This window comes from Rhinichthys klamathensis, unplaced genomic scaffold (genome assembly GCF_029890125.1).
Source record: "Rhinichthys klamathensis goyatoka isolate OS25496 unplaced genomic scaffold, OSU_Roscu_1.1 h1tg000311l_1, whole genome shotgun sequence".
Taxonomy (NCBI): domain Eukaryota; kingdom Metazoa; phylum Chordata; class Actinopteri; order Cypriniformes; family Leuciscidae; genus Rhinichthys; species Rhinichthys klamathensis.
In genome coordinates this window covers 2632692-2653575 of record NW_026606829.1, presented here as the reverse complement: position 1 = coordinate 2653575, position 20884 = coordinate 2632692, and the positions used below count along the sequence as shown (strand labels likewise).

Sequence of the window (20884 nt, the reverse complement as noted above, 5' to 3'; positions counted from 1 at the left end):
TGTACATTCCTGAAATAAATATTAATAGGTATATATACATGTTGTTGCATTACTTGCCTTTTACTTTTAGAGATTAAAAACTATATTTATTTTGCTGTTGATCTATGAAGCAAACTGGTTGGTAAGAAAGGGGGCGTTTTACCCCACCTTGGGGGGCGTTTTACCCCACCGCTGGGGCAAAACGCCCCCTTTGTACAAAAATATTTTCAGTCAATAATATATATAATTATGCAGGTTGAGCAATTTTAATATTAAGTAATATTCTCCTGCCATAGTCACTCAAAACTGGGATGGCAATTCTAGTCACATGTATGTTTTGTTTCACAGTAATGTCACATTTTCCTTAAGGGGGGCGTTTTCCCCCACTCTACCCTAATTGAGAATGAACGTGCACGCGCATCCCATTTACAACTGATTGGAATTCATTAACACACACACACATTTCACTATCACATCTGACGTTTACGAAGTATTTGTGAATCAGGAGAAGAGTTTTCGGGAAGGTCTCTTTACGCGAAAATCACTCGCATATTTACTCGTATATTTACGAATGTTTCATGAATGAGACCCATTGTGTCTATGGAAAGTCCCCATAAAACATAAAAACACAACATTTGTGTGTGAACTGTAAAAGGTTCAACCAGGCGCTCAGGTAAAGTTATAAAATCCGTGATAGCAGGTGCTCTTGGGGTAGGGAAAAGATCCAAAGAAACGAAAAGCAGGTCCCAGGCACTCAGTCAAGTTTTCAATGAGGAGAAGGATAAAGTTAAAAAGCCTTTATTTAGTATGGGTTAAATCATTTTACAAGTACACGAGCCAACATGTTTCGACCAACAAGTGGTCTTCTTCAGGGCAGGAACTTTGCATAAAACGTTGTTATTTTATTTGCCTTGTGCATGTCATACACATTTTTTTCATGCTAGCTCTTTTTTTTTTTTACATCCCCCTCCATTAACCCATATAAAATGATTCATTCAGCTGCTCTTTCAGTTTTCAAATTAGAACCACAAATATGACTTTAACATTTCAAACCCCCAGAATTGTTTATCATTACAACTTGCCTTCAACTGTCCTTTGCCGGTAATGTCACTGTAATTGTATTTTGGCTTGTTTCTGCATACATCTCACAGCCGCATGATCATTTACAAACAAATCAGTGAATTATCAATCAGGTTCCAAAAATCAATTAATATCTAAACATGTTATGATGTGTTGCATCATCATACAGTATGTGATTTCAGGAAAAATGGTTACTTTTTCAAAGGACAGAAATAAACATTAACATCCTCCTCAGTGCCTCACACCAACCTTTGAACCACTGTGGTGTTCAAAAAGCTGAACGTTCTGGCAAGATTTCAAGAAAAAGAATAAGAAAGAAGAGAAAGAAAAAAGAAAAATGTGTTGTACAGCTGCACTGAATTTCTACAGAACTGGGCTCATGCATTTTAATATTGTAAATATGTGATGAATATTAAATTATACATGTACATGTGTGAGTGAAATCTAGCTGTCCTCCTTTTCAGAACAATCTGAACCGAGAGCTTACTTATTATTATTCTTAAACATGCGTCATTTAAGTCATAAATTAAACGTTTGTTACGTTTCCTATTATGTTAATTTTGTATTAAATTAAGGATGTGTGCTAGAGATGAATGAATATCAAAACATCTGTTTTATCATTTTCAACTTTAATTAATTTTTTTTAATCAAAACAAATCAAATCAGGAATGCCTAATTCTACAAAAAATGACTCAGAGACTGCTTTTGATCGAACATTCTGCAATGTTAGCTCTCGCATTAAGTTTAAAAATAGATGTTAAAAGTGTATTGCTTATTTATTTATTTTTTTATCATCAGAAATGCTAATGTAGTCATGCTAAAGGCTTAATATGCCAGAGGACGGGTACAAATCCCTGATTTTTACTAGGGATTGTGGCATTTTCCTTTCTCATTACTGACGAACATGGCCAGTATGCAGGGATTGCTTCATTCAAAGTGACTTTAAAAATGAGTCTCTGACCCATGAATCCCTGGGGAAAAGGTAATGGATTATGTCTTTCTTGACTTTCTCTCAGTCAAACATGAGAGTCAAAAACATTAGTAATCGCTGCTACAGCCAGCTGGGAATAATAAAATGTAAATAAAATAAATTTAAATAATGATCTATAATTTCTACAAATCAAAAAAATAAGAAAAGAGACAAATCTGCATGTTTTTAAATAGATATTTCAAAATATATATTTTTTATTCAGTGTTTGTCTTTGCAATTAAAAATATATAATTTAAAATGTAATATACTATAATATAATATAATTAATTTATCATATATATAATACATTTGTTAGGTATGTAATGCTCCAACAATAATTTTTGTATTGGAAAATGTATAACTTTCTAGAAGTTGGGTAATAAAATATAGCTCTATACTCTTGTTTTCAGATTGAGATTGAAGTTGAATGAATGAGAGTTGACGGCGTGGTAAAGTTTGATTCCAAAGTAGTATTTGACCTTAGAGCATAAGACACATCAGGTAAAGGCACAATGAGATGGATGGCTATCCCTACAGCTAGGATGAGAAGAGCAGCGAGGGTGGTCAGACCCCTCCTGAGGATCAGCTGAGAGGTAGAGAGCAGAGCTGTGGGCTTTTCCTCCACGCGAGTCACGTCTGGCTCTCCATCCTGATCATTTGAGTTCACAGTTATATACTCTTCCCCATTCTGAGAGCAGACAAGACACAAGCTCAGTTTTCAAAGATGTTTTTTGTTACAGATATAGTAAAAGTCAATAGACATACCTCACTGTGCCTCGCAGTGAGACTATCAGGGTACACTGTAGAGATTTTACTCTTTCCAGCTCGTTTCACTGCCTGAAATGTTATGTATATAACTTTATATCTAGTTATATAATTCAGATGAGAACAGAAATTAATTAAAGTCAGCATGAAACGAAAGATGTGAGTCTTTTCTTTCATAATGTGCTATCTGAGTGAAACGGCTTCTCGAACAAGGAAAAATGTAGGACGGGACTTGATTTTGGCTCCTAAACTCTGGAATAGCCTTCCTGATAATGTTCGGAGCTCAGACTCACTCTACCAGTTTAAATCTAGATTAAAGACGCATCTCTTTAGCCCAGATAATGCAAACTCAGTGTGTTCACTACAGCTCCTAATGTGTGTGCACTAACTCGGATGGGTTAAATGCAGAGGACAAATTCTGAGTATGGGTTACTATACTTGGCCTTCATGTCACTTCACTTCCTTAAAAAAAAAAACGATTTAGTCATTGTTTTAGCAATGCAGTCTAGCTCCATTTTGATATATAAAATAATCCGATCTAATCCTAATGACAAAATCAAGTCCCATACTTCATTTTCACTCAAAATTACGTCACATTATGGAAATACTGTAAAATGGACTGTGAAAGGCTTACAAAAACCTAAAATAGAAAGCACAACTAAGACTGAAATGTACAGTATAGCCTACAAAGAGTTTAAATGGAGTCTGTTAAATTAGCCTAAGTAGAAGAAGAAGAATAGAAAAAAGAGTCATATTACGAGAGTGCTGCCTTGCAAGAGCTGTAATTAAGGTGGCCTACCTCTTTGGTCACTCTCTCCCAGTTGAGTCTAAAAATGACTGCAATGAAAAAACTGGACTGCAGACATACACAAATTAGAAGTCCCAGCCAAAAGCCTGTGAAAGCAAGAGAGGACATTGCTCTAGGACAGCTGTTATCTCATTACAGAAATGTTTTAATGAATGCTGTGCTCGAGACGTATTAATGCAATTCTGCAGGGACCCGTGCTGGGTCCACTCATGTTCTCTACGTGCTTCAACCCAATGAAATTATGATTTATAAAGCAGATGCTAACATGGTGACTAGAGAAGATGACAAGTTCACAGAATATCAACAAGTACAACAAGTGACAATTTAAACTGTTAATAAGATCACAGAATGAAAAAATGAAGGAAAACGATGGAAAACAAACCAACAACGTCTAATTTTGCTGCAAACATGAGAGAGGTGCCAAGTGGAAGTCCAATGCAGTAATACCCAAAGAAATTAGCAACGGCTGCAATCTTCTGCTGCCCTGATCCCAACAGAATACCCATGCAGACACACTTGAAGAGAGAGTAAAAGAATACATTTAGATATTTACAGACTTTATCTAAAGCGACTGTGCATTTAAAGCTGCAGTCCGTAGCTTTTTTGGGTTAAAAATTAATAAGCTTAATAATGTTTTTAATTCCAGTGGTACTGGTGGATTTCCGCGGGAAATTCGAGCATGTCTTTGCGTCATTACGTCACATCTGTACACATAAAGAAGGAGTCTCGGCTAGTATAAGCTATATTGCGAGTGAGGATGTTGGAGGTGGAGATTTATAGTCTTTTCTCACAGCACTTGATGTAATTAAACTTATCAATTTGATGGCGGATCCAGAAAGGTTCAAATGACAATCACCAGTGACAACTGGAGATTCACCCGTTGTAAAATGCAAAAGACTTCGGGGTGTGGCAACAGAAAAAAAGAGACTGCAACCGGGCCCATGCGAAAACAAGGATAATATCTGAAGGGCATTAAATGTAGTCATGCAATGCTGATGTTGTTAACATTAACAGTTTGAGAACAAAGTATAATTTGCACGGTTTTACATGATATGATAAGTGATTGTTAGATATAATCAGCTCGATTTACTGCAATGATTTTTTTCCCTTAGTTGGTCGGAACAAAAGTGGATGTTACTTGCTTGTTCAGATGACATTTTCCGGTTAAATTATTATGTTGGTCATAGGCTACTTCCAAAAAGTAGAATCTGTGATTCTGAATGACAGTATCTACACTGGCGCGGTGACTGACAGCCGCACACTCTCCTCAAACATTGGATTCATCCGCGCTGTGCCGTGTCGAGGCACAACTCACGTAAAGTTGATAATTCCGCGAATAACTGCAATTACATATTTCGAACAAAGATGGCGACAAAGAGGAATAACTGCGGACTGCAGCTTTAAGCAATACATTTTATTAGTTTGTGTGTTCTTCCAGTTGAGCTAAACAAATACTGAAATGATCATATAATATATGCATAAATACATATATATATATATATATATATATATATGCATATATTATATTATGTGTATCTATATTTTTAGATACTTTTTTATTTCTAGATGGCTGTGTTTTCCAAATGACCTGCAATATATTTATATAAATGGTAAATGGACTGCATTTATATAGCGCTTTCACAGACCCAATGGCCACCAAAGCGCTTTACATTTGCCTCACATTCACCCATTCACACACTCATTCATACACCGACGGGCGACGGCAGCCATGCAAGGCGCCATCCAGCTCGTCGGGAGCAGCCGGGGTTAGGTGTCTTGCTCATGGACACCTCGACACTTGGTCAGGTGGAACCGAGGATTGAACCACCAACCTTCCGGTTTGTAGACAACCCACATGAACCACTGAGCCACTGCCGCCTATATATGTATTGTTTTCCAAATGACCTGCAATATATTTATATATATATATATATATATATATATATATATATATATATATATATATATATATATATATATATATATATATATATATATATATATATATATATATATATATATATATATATATATATATATATATATATATATATATATATTGCAGGTCATTTGGAAAACACAGCCATCTAAAACCAGAAATAAAATAAATTCCTCAGAAAAAGTAAGAGCAATGCGATGTACTCACAACAAGACCATCAAAGAACTGAAGCACACAGTAGACATTAAAAATTTTGGAGACGAGTGCCACAATACGCCTACAAAATAAGACACAATCTTCAGTACATTACTGTCTAAAGAACATCTTTCTCTGATTTGGAAAAAAATACTTACTCGTCTGATGTAAATAAGAAACCAATGACGTTTTTTGTTGACACTAGCACAAGACCTTGCAAAACAGCCAAGACAGCTGCATCCAGATGATAAAGGAAAAGAAAAAAAACATGTCAACCTTGAGCAGACACTGAAAGATGAATGTGTCTCAAAGGAATATGGCTGTTTGTAAACCTGTGCAGGTCAGCGAGACCTTGCTGGTGCGGATCGCTCCGGCCATATCTCCAGCTCCAAGTGCATTGCCAACACGTACACATGCGGCACCTTGAATCCCTAATGGAAACTGACATCCCAGTAAAACTTGTTAAGAAAATAAACTACCGTTCCAAAGTTTGGGGTCAGGACGTTCCCTTTCGAGAACGGTTCACTCGTATTGCGTAGCTATATGCTATGGGAAAACACGTTTTCTCAAGAATATTGAAGCCTTTATTTTAAAAAACGCAGTGCAGCTGCAAAGCAAGCACAGTGCAGGCTGTCTAAGCACGCTGATTGGCTGTGCTGTGGCAACTGCACGAACCTTGCTCAGCTTCCTGAATCCGACGCCGTCAACGCTGTTCGCCGTTCCCCGTTCCCCTGTGGCCATCCGGCAGAGTATTCTTTTTGAAAGCCTTTCACAAAAGAGCAAACAGCGTTGTTTCAAATGCCGCGCCCGGTCTGTGTTTCATGCTGGGTCTCCCTGCATAGCACTGATGGGCACAGTGAGTGTGCTTCCTGCCTCGGCGCTGAACACGCCTAAGCTGCACTCACTCAGGGCGGCTGTTCTTACTGCGAGAACATGCCGCTCTCCGCTTGCTCTCTTTATGTCAGAGAGCGACCCCGCACCTCGCGCCCTCCCGTTTCCAGCCCTCCTCGAGCCTCGGAGGAACAAACGGCGGGGTCAGAGGATGAATGACCGCTCGGAGGTGAGCGAGCTCACGCCGGGTCCGTCCCCGCGTGCCTCACTCACTCCAGACAAAGGCAGCACCAGGGCGAGCGTCGACGCCGATCTTCTCCCCGTCAGCCCCCGGGCCGCCGAAGAGCTGGGTCTCAACTGGTCTACACCGGAAGAGCCTGCTAGAAGCCGCCTCTATGAGTGGTTTCTGCCGAGGTGCCAACAGGCCCCTTGCCAGCGGCCAGCTCCCTTTTTCCCCGAGATCTACGAGGAGCTCACAAAGTTGTGGCACGCGCCCTACTTCAACCTCAGCGACGCTCTCAACACTTGACGGCGCAGAGGAAAAGGGGTATGAGAAACTGCCCCCCCCCCCCCCCCCCCTGGAGGAAGCGGTGGCTGCACATCTTTACCCTCCCACCGCTGTTGGATGGAGGTCTAACTGTGCGTTCACACCGGACGCGAATAGCGTGTCAAATTCGCGTCTACCGCGTCTAGTTTGACGCTTGACCACTTTGTGTTAATTCGCGTGTCAATGGCGAAATTGACGCGCGTAAAAACAAAAGTTTGAAGCGAAATTTACGCGCGTCAGAGGCGAAATCCGGAGGCGAAAGTTTCGAAACCCGTTGGCGGCCATCTTTTTAGATGTTTATCGAGCATTAGCATTAGCATTATTCGAGAGAGTCACCGCTCGTATATGCTCTGGAGAGCAGAAACAGCTCCGTAGGGGACATCGTCGCTGTACTCGGGTCCACCAGAACCTCCGGAGGGTTTCAGGAGTTTCACAATTTGCTCCAGGAGCTAGGTTTGGTGGACCTAATGGTGAGGACGCTGACGAGGACAGCGTAGGCCGTATAAGCCCTCGGCCTCGAGTGGTCTAGCTATGCCTGTCGAGCCCGCTCTACAGCCCGGCGCGAGGTTCACCCTCGCCCGCAAACACCTAATCTGTCATTTATTTTTGTTTTGATAATAAATGAAGCCAGCCTCCAAAAGTGATTAATCTGTCCTGTGATTTTTCTCTCTCTCTCACACATCACTGTCCAGACACGAACTTATATGTTGGTCTTTACATTATAATAATATTTCATATAATCTAGATATGGAATAAATAGCATTCAATGCAAAATGAATATGTCTCATATATTGAAATCAAGTTTTATGTGATAAAATATTTGCTTTGTTGTGCATTAGAACCACAGTCATATATTACAAAATAATTTATTGAAGCATCCAGATACTTCACCACGTGACAGCAGCAAGCAGCTAGGCTCCTGATTGGTTAACGCGGCGCGAATTGACGCAGAAGTTCAGATTTTTCAACTCGGGCGGCAGACGCGAATTCGCGTCAAACGCGTGAATGCACAAATAACACTAACTAAATCATTCGCGCGTAACCCGCTTAACGCGCCAGACGCTCAATTCGCGCCATTCGCGCGAACTTGACGCGCGAATGAGGCGTATTCGCGTCTACCGCGCCGCGCTCTACGCCTCATTCGCGCCGCAGGAATTTTTTACGCGCGTAACGCGTCTTTGCATTGACTTAACATTGAAATCACTCGCGCCTGACGCGCTATTCGCGTCCGGTGTGAACGCACCATTAGGCAGCACATTCTTCTAAGCCGTGCAGAACGACTTCAACTCTCGCCGGCCGAGCCTACACTTCCGCTGGTCAAGTTGCTTCAGCCCTGCACACTATGGCGGTCCTTCAAGTTTTCCAGGCTAATCTCGTCTGCTCCTTGGACGAGGCTGCACCGGAAAACGAGACCTTTAAGGATCTGTGCAGCGCCACTGACCTGGAACTGCGTGGCACCAAGACTACCACCCAGGCCATTGGACGAAGCATGGCCAGCCTGGTGGTGTTAGAGCGCCACCTGTGGCTTAACCTCACAGAGATTAAGGACGCAGACAGAACTGCTTTCCTGGACTCCCCGGTTTCCACCTCTGGTCTCTTCGGCCCATCGGTAAAGGGTTTTGCTGAGCGCTTCACTGAAGCACAGAAGTCTTCGCAGGCCATGCGACACTTCCTTCCAAAGTGCTCCAGCTCGGCCCAAGACCGCGCCGACCCAACAGTCAGCCAAACCAGCGCCGCCGGTCTCTCAGCCCCACCCAGCGGCTGAAACCAGTCAGCGCTTTAAACCAGCCAAGCGCTTCCCTTTTCCAAAGCACCAGGATCCCCGGCCTAAACTTACGCTGGACCCGGAGCCTCGGAACCCATCCTAATCCAGCAGAAAGGAACAGAAGGGGGCCAATTCTCGCTCCTGAAACCACCCCTGAAAATAGCTCGCATGCTTCTTCCAGCCCCCTCTTCAGTTCAGGCGGATGGAGATGTTCTGATTGCAATCAACGGGCCCGTTTCAATTTACACACTCCAGCAAACAAACGCTTTTTTAACAGCGACCCACATAAAGCACAAAAAGAGCAAATTTCCTCTTCCAACCACCTGGGCTGCCGGGTCCCTGATACACGGCGGCCCGCCCCCAGACTTCATTCAACCCCTAGTCACTGGGGCCAAGGCCTGGGAAGCCATCCCCGACGTGTCAAAATGGGTATTAAGCACAATAAAACGAGGTTACTCGCTACAATTCGCTCGCAGCCCCCCGCGCTTTAATGCTGTGGTCGAGACATCGGTAAGGATCAACGTGGCTCACGTCCCCCGCACCGAAGTGTCAAATGTGAAAATGTCTGGCTCATCCTGGCCCAGTCAGAGGCGAGTCACAGACTCACAAAACCCAGCTCCTCGGTCATCTAGAACGCAGAATGCCTTGGGCTCAAGATAAACTTCTCCAAGAGTGTACTGTCCCCCAGCCAGTGTATAACGTACCTGGGAACAGTTATCGACTCAGCTAGCTGCTTCGTTCAAAGCGGGCTCCCTCACGCCCCTCAGAACGGGCCTTATGGGCACTGCATCGTCAGTACTTCAGCTAGGCCTACTGCGTATGCTGCGTATGCTGCCTACTGCAGCCCCCTTCAGCACTGGCTGAAACCCCAAGTCCCGGCTCATGCATGGTGGCTCGGCCGACTACGTATCAGGGTAAACCACAGCTGTATCAAAGCCCTGGCAACATGGAAAGACACCAGCTGTTACCAGTCTGGTGTAAGCATGGGTCTAGTCTCAAGGAGGAAGGTGATTTCAACAGATTCCTCCAACTTAGTTTGGGGGGGCTCTGTATGAGGGCAGGCCTGCCTCCGGCCTCTGGTCGAGCTTGGAGAAGAGCCTACATATCAACTGCCTCGAAATGAGAGTGGTCTTTCTAGCACTAAAAACCTTCCTCCCACACCTGGCAGGACACGATGTCTTGGTCCGGACGGACAACATGGCAGTGGTGTCATATATAAATCGCAAGGGCGGTCTCAGGTCATACAACCTGTACACCATGGCCAAACAGCTCCTCATATGGGCTAATGCCAACCTGCGCTCGCTCAGAGCAGCGCATGTACTGGGCATACTGAACCAGGATGCAGATATGCTATCTCGAGACAATGTTCCCCCCAAGGAATGGTCTCTCCACCCTCAGACGGTTCATTTCATCTGGAGTGTCTTCGGGAGGGCAGAGGTTGACCTCTTCACCTCAGAAAACAACTCTCACTGCCCAATATTCTTTTCGAAGAACAGGGAACACGAATGGCCCAGCCGCCCTCTTTACGCATTCCCTCCGGTCTCGATGCTCCCTCAGGCCAACGAACGGATCAGGGAGAACAAGTGTGCAGTCCTCTTAATAGCCCCCTCTGGCGGACCCAGACATGGTACCCTGAGTTGATGCAGCTGCTAGGGAAAGCTCCCTGGCCTATTCCGCTGAGGAAGGACCTCCTCACTCAGGCGAACAGGACAGTCTGGCACCCCCATCCCGACTTGTGGGCCTTCCATGTATGGCCCCTCAACGGGTACCCAGGGACCTCCCGGAGAGAGTCCTAAACACTATTGCCGAGGCTAGAGCTCCGTTCACAAGACGCCTCTACGCCCTTAAGTGGTCAGTGTTTACCGGCTGGTGCTCAGCTCGGAACCTAGACCCATATTCGTGTGAAGTACCACCGATACTTTCCTTTCTCCAAGAGCTGCTGGACGCGGGCCCGACCCCCTCCATGTTCAAAGTGTTTGCGGCTCCCATAGCAGCCCTCCATGCTCCTGTGGCCAGCCAATCTTTAGGGAAAAGCGACCTGATTGTACACTTCCTCAAAGGAGCCAGAAGGCTTAACCCGCCTCAACCTCCCTCTATCCCTGCCTGAGCCGCTTCAGTCGGCTGACTTAAAGCCACTTTCGCTCAAGACCGCACTCCTACTAGCCCTAGCATCGAGTAGGCGATTTACAAGCGCTCTCCATGAACGCTTCCTGCCTTGAGTTTGGGCCCAACGACTCCAGAGTCGTCCTTAAACCAAGACAAGGCTATGTACTCAAGTTGCTCTCTACTCCATTCAGAGCCCAGGTTATTTCACTATCGGCTCTTCCCCTGTAGGAAGACAATAGAGACTTGAATCTACTCTGCCCTGTCAGGGCTCTCAGAGTCTATTTAGGAGTGTTCTGCTCCTTTCAGGCAGTCGGAACAGCTCTTTGTATGCTTCGGTGGCTGCACCAAAGCCCGGTCACGAAGCAGAGATTTTCACGATGGATAGTAGATGCTATCTCTTTAGCCTACGCTTCAATGGGCCTTCAATGCCCCATAGGCGTCAGTCAGGGCTCATTCCACAAGGGGCATGGCCTCTTCATGGGCATGGTCCAGTGGTGTACCAATTGAAGACATTTGTGCTGCGGCCGGCTGGTCTTCGCTGTCCACATTTGTAAGATTTTACAACTTGGAAGTGCCGGCCCTGCAGGCACGAGTCCTTTCTATATAGGAGGTATTTGCCCCTGTTGGGCCCAAGCCTCTACATATCCCTTCGAGGGCCCCGTCTCATCCGGTCCCCGTTGGATTTTGACTTTAGTTCTACTATAAGTCTCAGGCTTATCCGCTCTAGGCGGTAGTCAGAGCGAAGTCATCAGCTAATAGCTCAGCTTTTAAAAATGGTTTCCCATAGCGTATAGCTACGCAATACGAGTGAACTGTTCTCGAAAGGGAACGTACTCGGTTACTAATGTATCCTCGGTTCACTGAGAGATAAGATAACGAGTATTGCGTAGCCGGCCGTGCTATTACGCTGCACGTCCAGGTGCTGTAGCTTCAGTCGATTTAACCTGATTCCTATGGCGAAATGGGCTGCTTATATAGTCAGCAGCCACACCCATTCTGGTACTCGCAAGGCGGGAAGCGCCCTGATAGGTTCACTCGTCCTCGCTGATTCGTCATAGGTTCGTGCAGTTGCCGCAGCCCAGCCAATCAGCGTGCTTAGACAGCCTGCACTGTGCTTGCTGTGCAGCTGCACCGCATTATAAAATAACTGTTTTCCATTTTAATATATTTCCAAATGTAATTTATTCCTGTGAAGCTGAATTTTCCGCATCATTACTCAAGTGTTCAGTGAAACATGATCCTTCAGAAATCATTCTCATATGCTGATTTGCTGCTCAAGAAACATTTCTTATTATAATCAATGTTGAAAACAGTTATGCAGTTATGGTTCTTTGAAAACAGAAATGCAGTTATGGTTCTTTAATGAATAGAAAGTTACAAAAAAAACTTCATTTATTTGAAACAGAAATCTTTTGTAACATTATAAATGTCTTTACTGTCTCTTTTGATCAATTTAATGTAAAAGCGCAATTTAAAAAATTCTTACTGACCCCAAACTTTTGAACAATAGTATATGTGTGAAGCTAGTTTATTATAATTTATTAGTTCTCTATTCTCTATGATTCTTTATAGCCTATACTTGTTTGTCTGGTTATGTGAAACAAAGTAAATCATTGTTTGATAAGTATTGGGAGAAGAGAAGCATGCCATGTTCCTTCTGGAACTTAATAATTGGTGGAATATTGGGGCTTAAATTACCATGTAGTTGATAAAAGCCAGCATAATGACTGCATGTTGAGCTGCAAGATCCAACTCTCCCAGCATCCCTGAAAGAGACGGACATTTGGAAATGTGTTTGATGGTATTATAATGTTGCATTTAAGTGGTTTCTCTTTCTTGTTAAAGCTTTTACACAAGCCTTTTCTATTTTCCTGTAGCAATCATGATTGAAAAATAAGGCTAAAATTAAAACGCAGTTTCTATTTGCACTAAGTGTAAATAGCCTGTCTTGTTGGCAAAGGCTATTTACACTAACTCCACCCACCAATATCTGGTTGGGTCACACCACTTAACACTTAGGCCTAACCCTCAGGTGCTCTTCGTTTCGGCGTCACACGTGTTATCTTCCCGGTCAGAAGTGACCGGACACCTAAAAATTAAACTTTCTCCATCCCAGTAAAACCAATGCAATTTATTTTTGTTCAATAATATTTTTAATTTTGTATTTTGAGAGAATTTGATGTTACTTATTAATATGTATGCAATATTTATGGTCCATTTTTGCCATTGAAAATAATACAAAAACATTTTTTCCTAATTTTTACAAATATTTTTTCAATTATTGCAGTATTTCAGATTAATACAAGGACCAGACCTTTTAAATCCAATTTTTGAAGTCAGATTAACGCCATCTGTTGAGAGAAAATATATTTTATGGTGTAACCACTAGATGCCTGTCTATGGAGAGGCTTGTGAATTCTCTAGTTGTTTTTGGACCAAATTACTTACTTTTATGATGTGGATTTGAATGTTTTTTTTTTTTAATTCTCAAATAATACTTTTTTCCATGGTTTATAAAAAAAAAAAAAAAAAAAAAATTTGATGTGAAGTGTACACGTTTTTGCATTATTACTACAGTCAAACCTGAATACAGAGAAAGCATGCAGGTAACATTACAATTCAATAAAAAAAATAAACAGTAATGCTTTTTCACAGCTTATTATTATTATTTACATTATTATTGTTATTATTATTATTATTATTAAACATATTAATTTAAATAATACTATTAATTTAGTATTATTTTAATAATTTTAATAATACTTATATTATATATTATATTATATATATATTAATTATATTAATTAATTATGTTATGTTTTTCACTATTGATGTTTTTTCTGCATTGTGGCCGATTTGTAGAGAATTTGTGTTTGTCAATTTTCCATTCATTTCCTATGGTCGGTCATCTTTGACCGAAGAGCACAAGTGTTACTATTTTTTTTTTGTGTTCACATACCCAATGCCATAGAATTCTAGCCTGGTTAAAACCAGACCATTCTCAGTTGTAACTGAGTTATGGTCTGGCAAAGCGTCATAGACAAATCATTTCCAGAGGGGCTTCACCAACAGACGTCGCGGATAGACCTAAAACCAATCAGAGCGATGAAGGAGATGACGTATGCAGAGCGGCAGAAACATCTCCGAGTGTTGTTCTTTGCTCGGTTTTTAACAAAAAGGAAACGTTCAAATCGCTTAAAACAGACGCGATAGCTGATTCGAACGAGTGATGTTCGATGGCGGCATCCATCTTTGTAATGTAGGCTACAAAATCCCAGCGCTGTAGTCATCGTGTAAAGCCCGCCCCAACGTTTCTGATTGGTGCCTCGATTTCGACGGATTGGAAATGGGCTTGAATGAGCTCTTTGCCAGACTAACTTTCAGAGCAAATCTAAATTTGCCGGAAGTTGTCTGGGTTTTTCCAGGCTAATAGAATTCACCAAGTTTCGTAACATTCCGATGAAGCTGTGATTTTTAACATTTCGAAACAGAAAAATTTTCGGTCAGAAATGACCGAAGAGCACCAGAGGGTTAACAGTGGCGTAGGCCATATGTGTGGCGCCTGAAAGTAGCTTTTGACACGTTTCGACCTGAGTTCGAATCCGCCTTTTGCCGAACTTGCTCTTCTCCCTTTTCCCATCACATATTAGATTGGAAAGGCATTTATTTTTAATAAAAATGAAGAAAATATGTGAAAAGTGGAAATAAAGTGCCTAACGACTGGTTGATAATAAAGTGTTTATCAGTTAGGTGTAGGGGTAAGTGTAGGGATGGCTTTATTGTCCCAATAAGGGGGCATCCATTTAATAATTTAAATAAATATAGTAATTTACTTTGTTATTACTGCATCCTGTTAATGTACAACAATACTGAGGTGCAAATATCTGCCACTATTTATAAGTAAATAGCATCAAACAACTATTTGCAACTATTACAAAGAACCGCTAGTTTTATATAGTGTAAATAGAATATATCGCTATTTTCACTTAGTGCAAATAGCCGCTGCCAAAATTAATAACCTGAAACCACATTAAGTACTACATACAAACAAACATTGTAATTGGAGGACGTTCTTCATGACTAGGCCTATTAAAATGCATAATGCTATTACATTTTACAGACAGTGTTTTCTGTATATAAGCACAAATAATTTGTTTTTGACTTTAGTCCTTTAGAAATTACCTGCTAAGAACCCTCCAGCCTCATAAATCCACCACTCGAAGCAGAGCATCATGGTACTGGGGATGGCCAGTTTCATATATCCATCCCACTCCTGCAGTGAGTCACATGACCAGCCTATGGTGGGCAGAGAAAGATACTGCAGACACAGATGGAGTGGTATTTTATGCATTTATTAAAACATTGTTTACCATTAAGTTTAAGCTCACCTCCCCATGTTTGAATGTGGAGCTTCTTCCAGCGAATATATAAATAGAGGAAAACACAAATATAGATCTGAGATATGGTATTGGCAGCAGCAGATCCACTGAAATACAAATACCAGAAAAATGCATGACTTTAAAACTGGTACGGTAGTTCTACATCATTAAATGAATGGACATATAAGCAATATCAAATGAAAAACTGTCAAGGCACGAATATGAGTGTCCTGTGGTTTATGGATGGATTGCGTTTGATAGTTTTTATACATTTTAATTTGACACTTTAGACACATTATGGTGAGTTACTGCATGTATTTTTACTCAGCCAAAGAAAATAATCCCAAACAAAGCCACAGCAGAATCACGTCGCGTGTATCCAAAGAACACACAATGGCATTTTAATTCGTTCCTAAATTATCAGTGTTTTGAACAAATCGGTTTAGTCAATGATACAATGAATGAATCTCTCATCAGTGTTGATGATGGCCCACGTCGTTTCACTACCATACACAAATCCTCCCCAAGGCCTCGTGGGATAAAGTGTCCATTAGATGGGCACTTCAGAATCTCATCCGGATACTTTTCGCCTACTGTTTTATGAATACTGTAAATTTGAACATACACTGTTTTTCACCTACTATATATAATATGAAAGTATGCAATTTCAGATTCAGACAGTCACTTGATTCGTTGCTGAATGAATCCGTTTGTTTGAATGAATCGTTTGAATGAATCACTCAAACAGGCTGAGTAAACAGTGAAAAATCCCTGTAGCCTATTGCAGAACTATTAGGAAACAGCGCTTGAACAATCAATTTCGCGGACTGTCTATAACTGTTGCATGATTAACTAACACAATACATATTGTGTGTAAATGAGAGACAGGGATGACAGCCCATCGACTTACTATAACCCAAGGTTCAACCAGTTGAGAAGGATGTAGTTTGTCACCACATTAGCAATGTTGGCTGCAATGGCTGCATACATCTGAGGCAGAATCACACCCTACAGGCCCAAAACAGCCACTGTTAAAGCATCCTTTGGATTTACAGTCACTGCTGTGACATTACATTGAGTGACACATATGAAGCTACATTTACAAATCATACAGCAAGAAGATCTTTGCCAGTAAAGATCACAGTTGAAGGCTGAATTTGATAGGATACTCTGCAGGTTCTAAGATCTTGCATGCAACATTGCTTTTGAAGAGCTCAGCTAAGGTGCTTATCAATACTTATAACTTGCCAAAAGAAGATTGCATACCTGGTTCTGGAGATAGGCTACTTGCAGCTGATGCAAAAACATAGCCTGTGCGAAGAAAGAGAGAAAGGGAAACACTGCTGGCTGGAGTTGGGGTGAATATGTGTATCATATTTCAAGACATAGAATGTAAATTATACGGCAAGAGGAAAATGATGCTATTTTTTATGACTCACTGGGACTGCTGGCAGGTAACAGACCACATAGAGTTGAGCTATCCTGAAAAGGATCAAATTTGTTACTGTGATATAGGACAAGGCACCATTAATAATTTTAAAAAGAATGCTGCGAGTTATCACACAGCAGAATAAATCTGCTGCACAGTCATTTCCATCCTGGCCTGCATCTAAATTGAGTATTAGAATATGTGTCTGTGCACATTAAAACGCCTCATTTAACAATATTGTCGACATTTATTTAGGAAAGGAAGTCGCAAAATATGTTTGCAGAGATAGGGAGGATTGTCATTCGCTATCTTGTTTGCTCAAAACCTTGGGGACATAACTTTATACTAACATGCATAAATATTGTTTGTTTTTTGGTTCTAGTCAAAAGGATTTATTCATTCTAATGGTAAACAAGAAGTCATTCAGCACATACTTTTATCAACCTAGAGTTAGGCTGACGACTCGCTTGCAGTTTAAACCTGGTTTAGTTGCAGTTTAAGCACACCACACCATAACATTTTATCAGTTTTTTTCCTTATCCAGTAAAAATATCGAAACATCTATAAAAACAAGATTTTCTGCAAAATTTCATAAAATATGTTTTTGAGAATATATCTTGTCTTGAGGATTTTTCCTTTTTTTTAGCATAAACATCAAAAGATTTTGTTCGAGTTAAGAAAAAGCACTTTAATACACTGTGTATACCATTAGTAATTTATTGGTTATACTTTCGGTAGGGTTAGTTGAATAACTTGACATATACTTGCAAAGATAGTTAGTATAATGTCTGTTGGTGGACGATCAAAATAAAGTGTGAGCAGATATTAAGCAGACTGTCTGCTAATACTTTAATGAGAGTTAATTGACATGTAGGTGCAACGTTACTTAGTTAACACAATGTCTAGGGACCATCAAAATAAAGTGTTACAAATTTATTTGTTTATTGAATCACCTGGCCACCTCTGGGTCTTGACCCAGCAGAAGAAGGATGGGTTGTGTGTTGATGAGCAGAGCCCAACAGGGCAAACAGAAGAGCAAGAGGATCAGGACACTTCTCTGCAAGATGATGCCAACACGGCACAGGTTCTTCCCACCAAAGGTCTGAGGGGAACATAAGACCAAATCTCAGGCATGGCACTTTAAACTGATACTGTATTCCTGAAATGTCTCATGTGGTACCAAATTCAGAATTTCAGTAGAACCTTATTCTGTATTTCATTGCAGGAGTTCCAGTGGGGTTCAAAAATGCTTATTTTGCATTTTCTTAATTTAATACACATCTGACTGTCTGTACAAAATAATAAATAAATACATTTTCTAGAGGTTTTTGAATCCTCTCCAGTGTGGTCTGAGACTTTTGGACCCCACTGCATCCACACACATTTTCATACCTGAGAGATAAGTGTGTCAGCTGCCAGCGCAAGACCTCCACCTGTAGCTGCAGTTGTTATGTTTATCGTCTGATAAATCAGAATAACAAGCATCAGTTACTTCTCAGCCATGCTCTGAACTACTTCAGTACACTAGCTTCAAAACCAAGGGCTTATGATATGTCAAACCCCTGATGGCTGAACTTTACGACACTGTGCCAACATTTGCATTTCATACACCATTGTTTCATTTACCACAAAGCAAACTGCAACACTCAAGAGGAATAATAAGCAGACTGAAACAAACTCACAGCTGAAGCCATTCCATAACCAGCCAGCTCACTGTTTCCCAGGCGACCACAAAACATTGTTATGACAAACGGCAGGAGATAATTCAGAATGCGCGATGCAACCTGGAATGACAACCTGAGAATTGTCAGTGAATGAGAAGTGTGTGAGAGCACTAAGCCATAAAGGAAATAATGACAGTTCTTTGCAGAATCATTCCTTACCACATGAGGTGAAAGTTTCTGTTATGTTAATATGAATATGTGAATATTTTATCCTTATATAGTTATGTGCATATATTAGTGTATAAGTGAGAGAAAGAAGCTGAGTTCATACCAGGGGTCCGGTCATGCGCAGGATGTTGTAGAGCTCCTGTCTATATACCAGAGGGATACAACGTCTCACGGATCTGCAGCAAAAAATCTTAGAACTAGGCTCCATTGACGAAGCTTCAGTCCTGGGACTTGAAACATCCATGAGCTTCTTCGACCTGATCTGCAGTGAGGCCAGAGACACAACAGGGAACGATCCTGCTGCTGCAGCTGTGTTGCTCACAGGTCAATGTGGCAAAGTTTCACCATCTTAAAAGCTTACTGATTAGATGAAGCCACTTTCAACTGTGATATGTGTTCAACTTTGCAGTTAGATGACCTGAAGACAATTCTCATTTCTTGAGAATTTGAGGAATATGTTCAGCATGTGCCATTACAGTCAGGACTTTTATTAGATGACATAGATTTAGATATGATTAACAATATATATTATATATTTAGTTGTGCCATTTTAATGCTAGCCTTTAGGCTAGTCTTTAAAAGTGCTAAACGGTTTGTTAATGGAATCATAAGCAACCGGAATGGTTCCAGATTTCTATCCCTATTACGTCAATGTGATTCCATATGAACTAACATGTGGCCAATGATTGGAGTTCACAGCATGAAGGGGGATGGAGGGGGAAACTTAACAACACATCATCATAAACAGTCACAAACATAATTGGGAATAATTTCAAAGTTAAGGAAAAAAACAACAAACAAACAAAAAACTTTACAACATCACATTAAATAATGCTTCACCATGCATACCCCTAGGTGATAAAGTCTGAAGGGTAAAAATGCCATAACTGCCAAAATGTCTCGGGTTATGACTGTAACCAGGGAACGAGGCGCTCAGTTGGACCCAGTTAACTGCCCAGTGGCTTCAGATCGTAGTAATAGCGAGCAGGAAAGCTACCTTTAAAGATAAAATCCTCACGTGGGGACCCTGGACTGGACGACAGGCCTCATCCTCCAAGCTCCACGAAGGAAACGTACTATGAGTGGGTGTCTCCCCAAGGTGCCCACCCCTAGAGGCGTGTGGAAGGCAGCTATGGCCGCCACATAGACCTTGAGCGTGGACGGGGAGAGCCCATCAGAGAAGCGACTCTGGAGGAACTCCAGCACTGAAGCCACTGGGCAGTTAACTGGGTCCAACTGATGTTCTCTGCACCATAAGTTGAATACATTCCATTTTAATGCATACAGTTTCCTCGTGGAGGGGACTCTAGAGTTTAAGATGGTCTCAACAACCTCAGTTGAGAGACCAGCATTTATGAGTTGGTCCCCCTCAGGGGCCAGACCCACAGCTTACACAGCTCTGGCCGAGGGTGGAATATTGGGGTGGGGTGGGCCTACTAGAAGAGCCACGATGTCCGAAAACCATACTTGGGCCGGCCAGTACGGGGCTACTAGAAGCAAGCTGATCCCGTACCGCCGGACCCTCTCTAGAACCCCTGGGAGCAGAGCGATCGGGGGAACAGATGTAGCCTCGGCCACGTCTGCACCATGGCATCCAGTCCCAGAGGAGCTGGATGCGTGAGGGAGAACCAGAGCGGACAGTGAGTGTTCTCGTGAGAGGCGAACAGATCCCCTTCCACCTGACCAAACTCCCTCCATATCAACTCCACCGTCTCGGGGTGGAGTCTCCATTCCCCGGGCCTCAGTCCCTGCCTCGACAGGATGTCTGCTCCAACATTCTTGTCCCCGGGAATAAACATTGCTCTGACTGAGAGAAGTTTGCCCTGGAACCACAGAAGAACCTGATATGCCAATCTGCATAGAGGGCGCGATCTCAGGCACCCCTGTCGATTTATATGATACCACTGGCATATTGTCTGTTCGCACTAGAACATGATGGCCTCTGAGGTCCGGAAGAAAATGTCTGAGGGCCAGAATTACTGCCAACATCGCCAGGCAATTGATGTGCCATGAGAGATGATGGGCCTTCCATGACCGCACCCCAGCCTGTGAGGGATGCATCCGTGGTCAAAATTTTTCTCTGATACGATGCCCCCAACACAGGACCCTGGGACAGGAACCACGGTTTCTTCCACATGACCAAAGAACGAAGGCATTTGCGTGTTTTTTTGATCGTGCGAAATGGGTTCCCCCTCGAGG

General features: G+C 42.1%; 1 protein-coding gene across 2 annotated transcripts; it reads right to left on the bottom strand.

The window, feature by feature from the left end:
* Positions 1-2426: 2426 nt before the first annotated feature.
* LOC130104509 (multidrug and toxin extrusion protein 1) lies at positions 2427-19019 on the bottom strand. 2 transcript variants are annotated; one of them, XM_056271078.1, is made up of 17 exons: positions 18789-19019; positions 18476-18577; positions 18186-18254; positions 17747-17895; positions 16804-16846; positions 16631-16675; positions 16275-16372; positions 15374-15471; positions 15168-15281; positions 12684-12751; positions 6069-6177; positions 5895-5970; positions 5749-5818; positions 3985-4117; positions 3594-3688; positions 2795-2866; positions 2427-2717 (listed from the first exon to the last, which is right to left on the bottom strand). In XM_056271078.1, the coding sequence occupies exons 1-17, from the start codon at positions 18927-18929 to the stop codon at positions 2436-2438; spliced, it is 1764 nt and encodes a 587-aa protein (XP_056127053.1). In that variant the 5' UTR covers positions 18930-19019; the 3' UTR covers positions 2427-2435. The 2 variants fall into 2 exon arrangements, with proteins under 2 accessions (XP_056127053.1, XP_056127054.1); XM_056271079.1 differs by having other exon boundaries at positions 18476-18590; positions 18789-18874.
* Positions 19020-20884: the final 1865 nt, after the last annotated feature.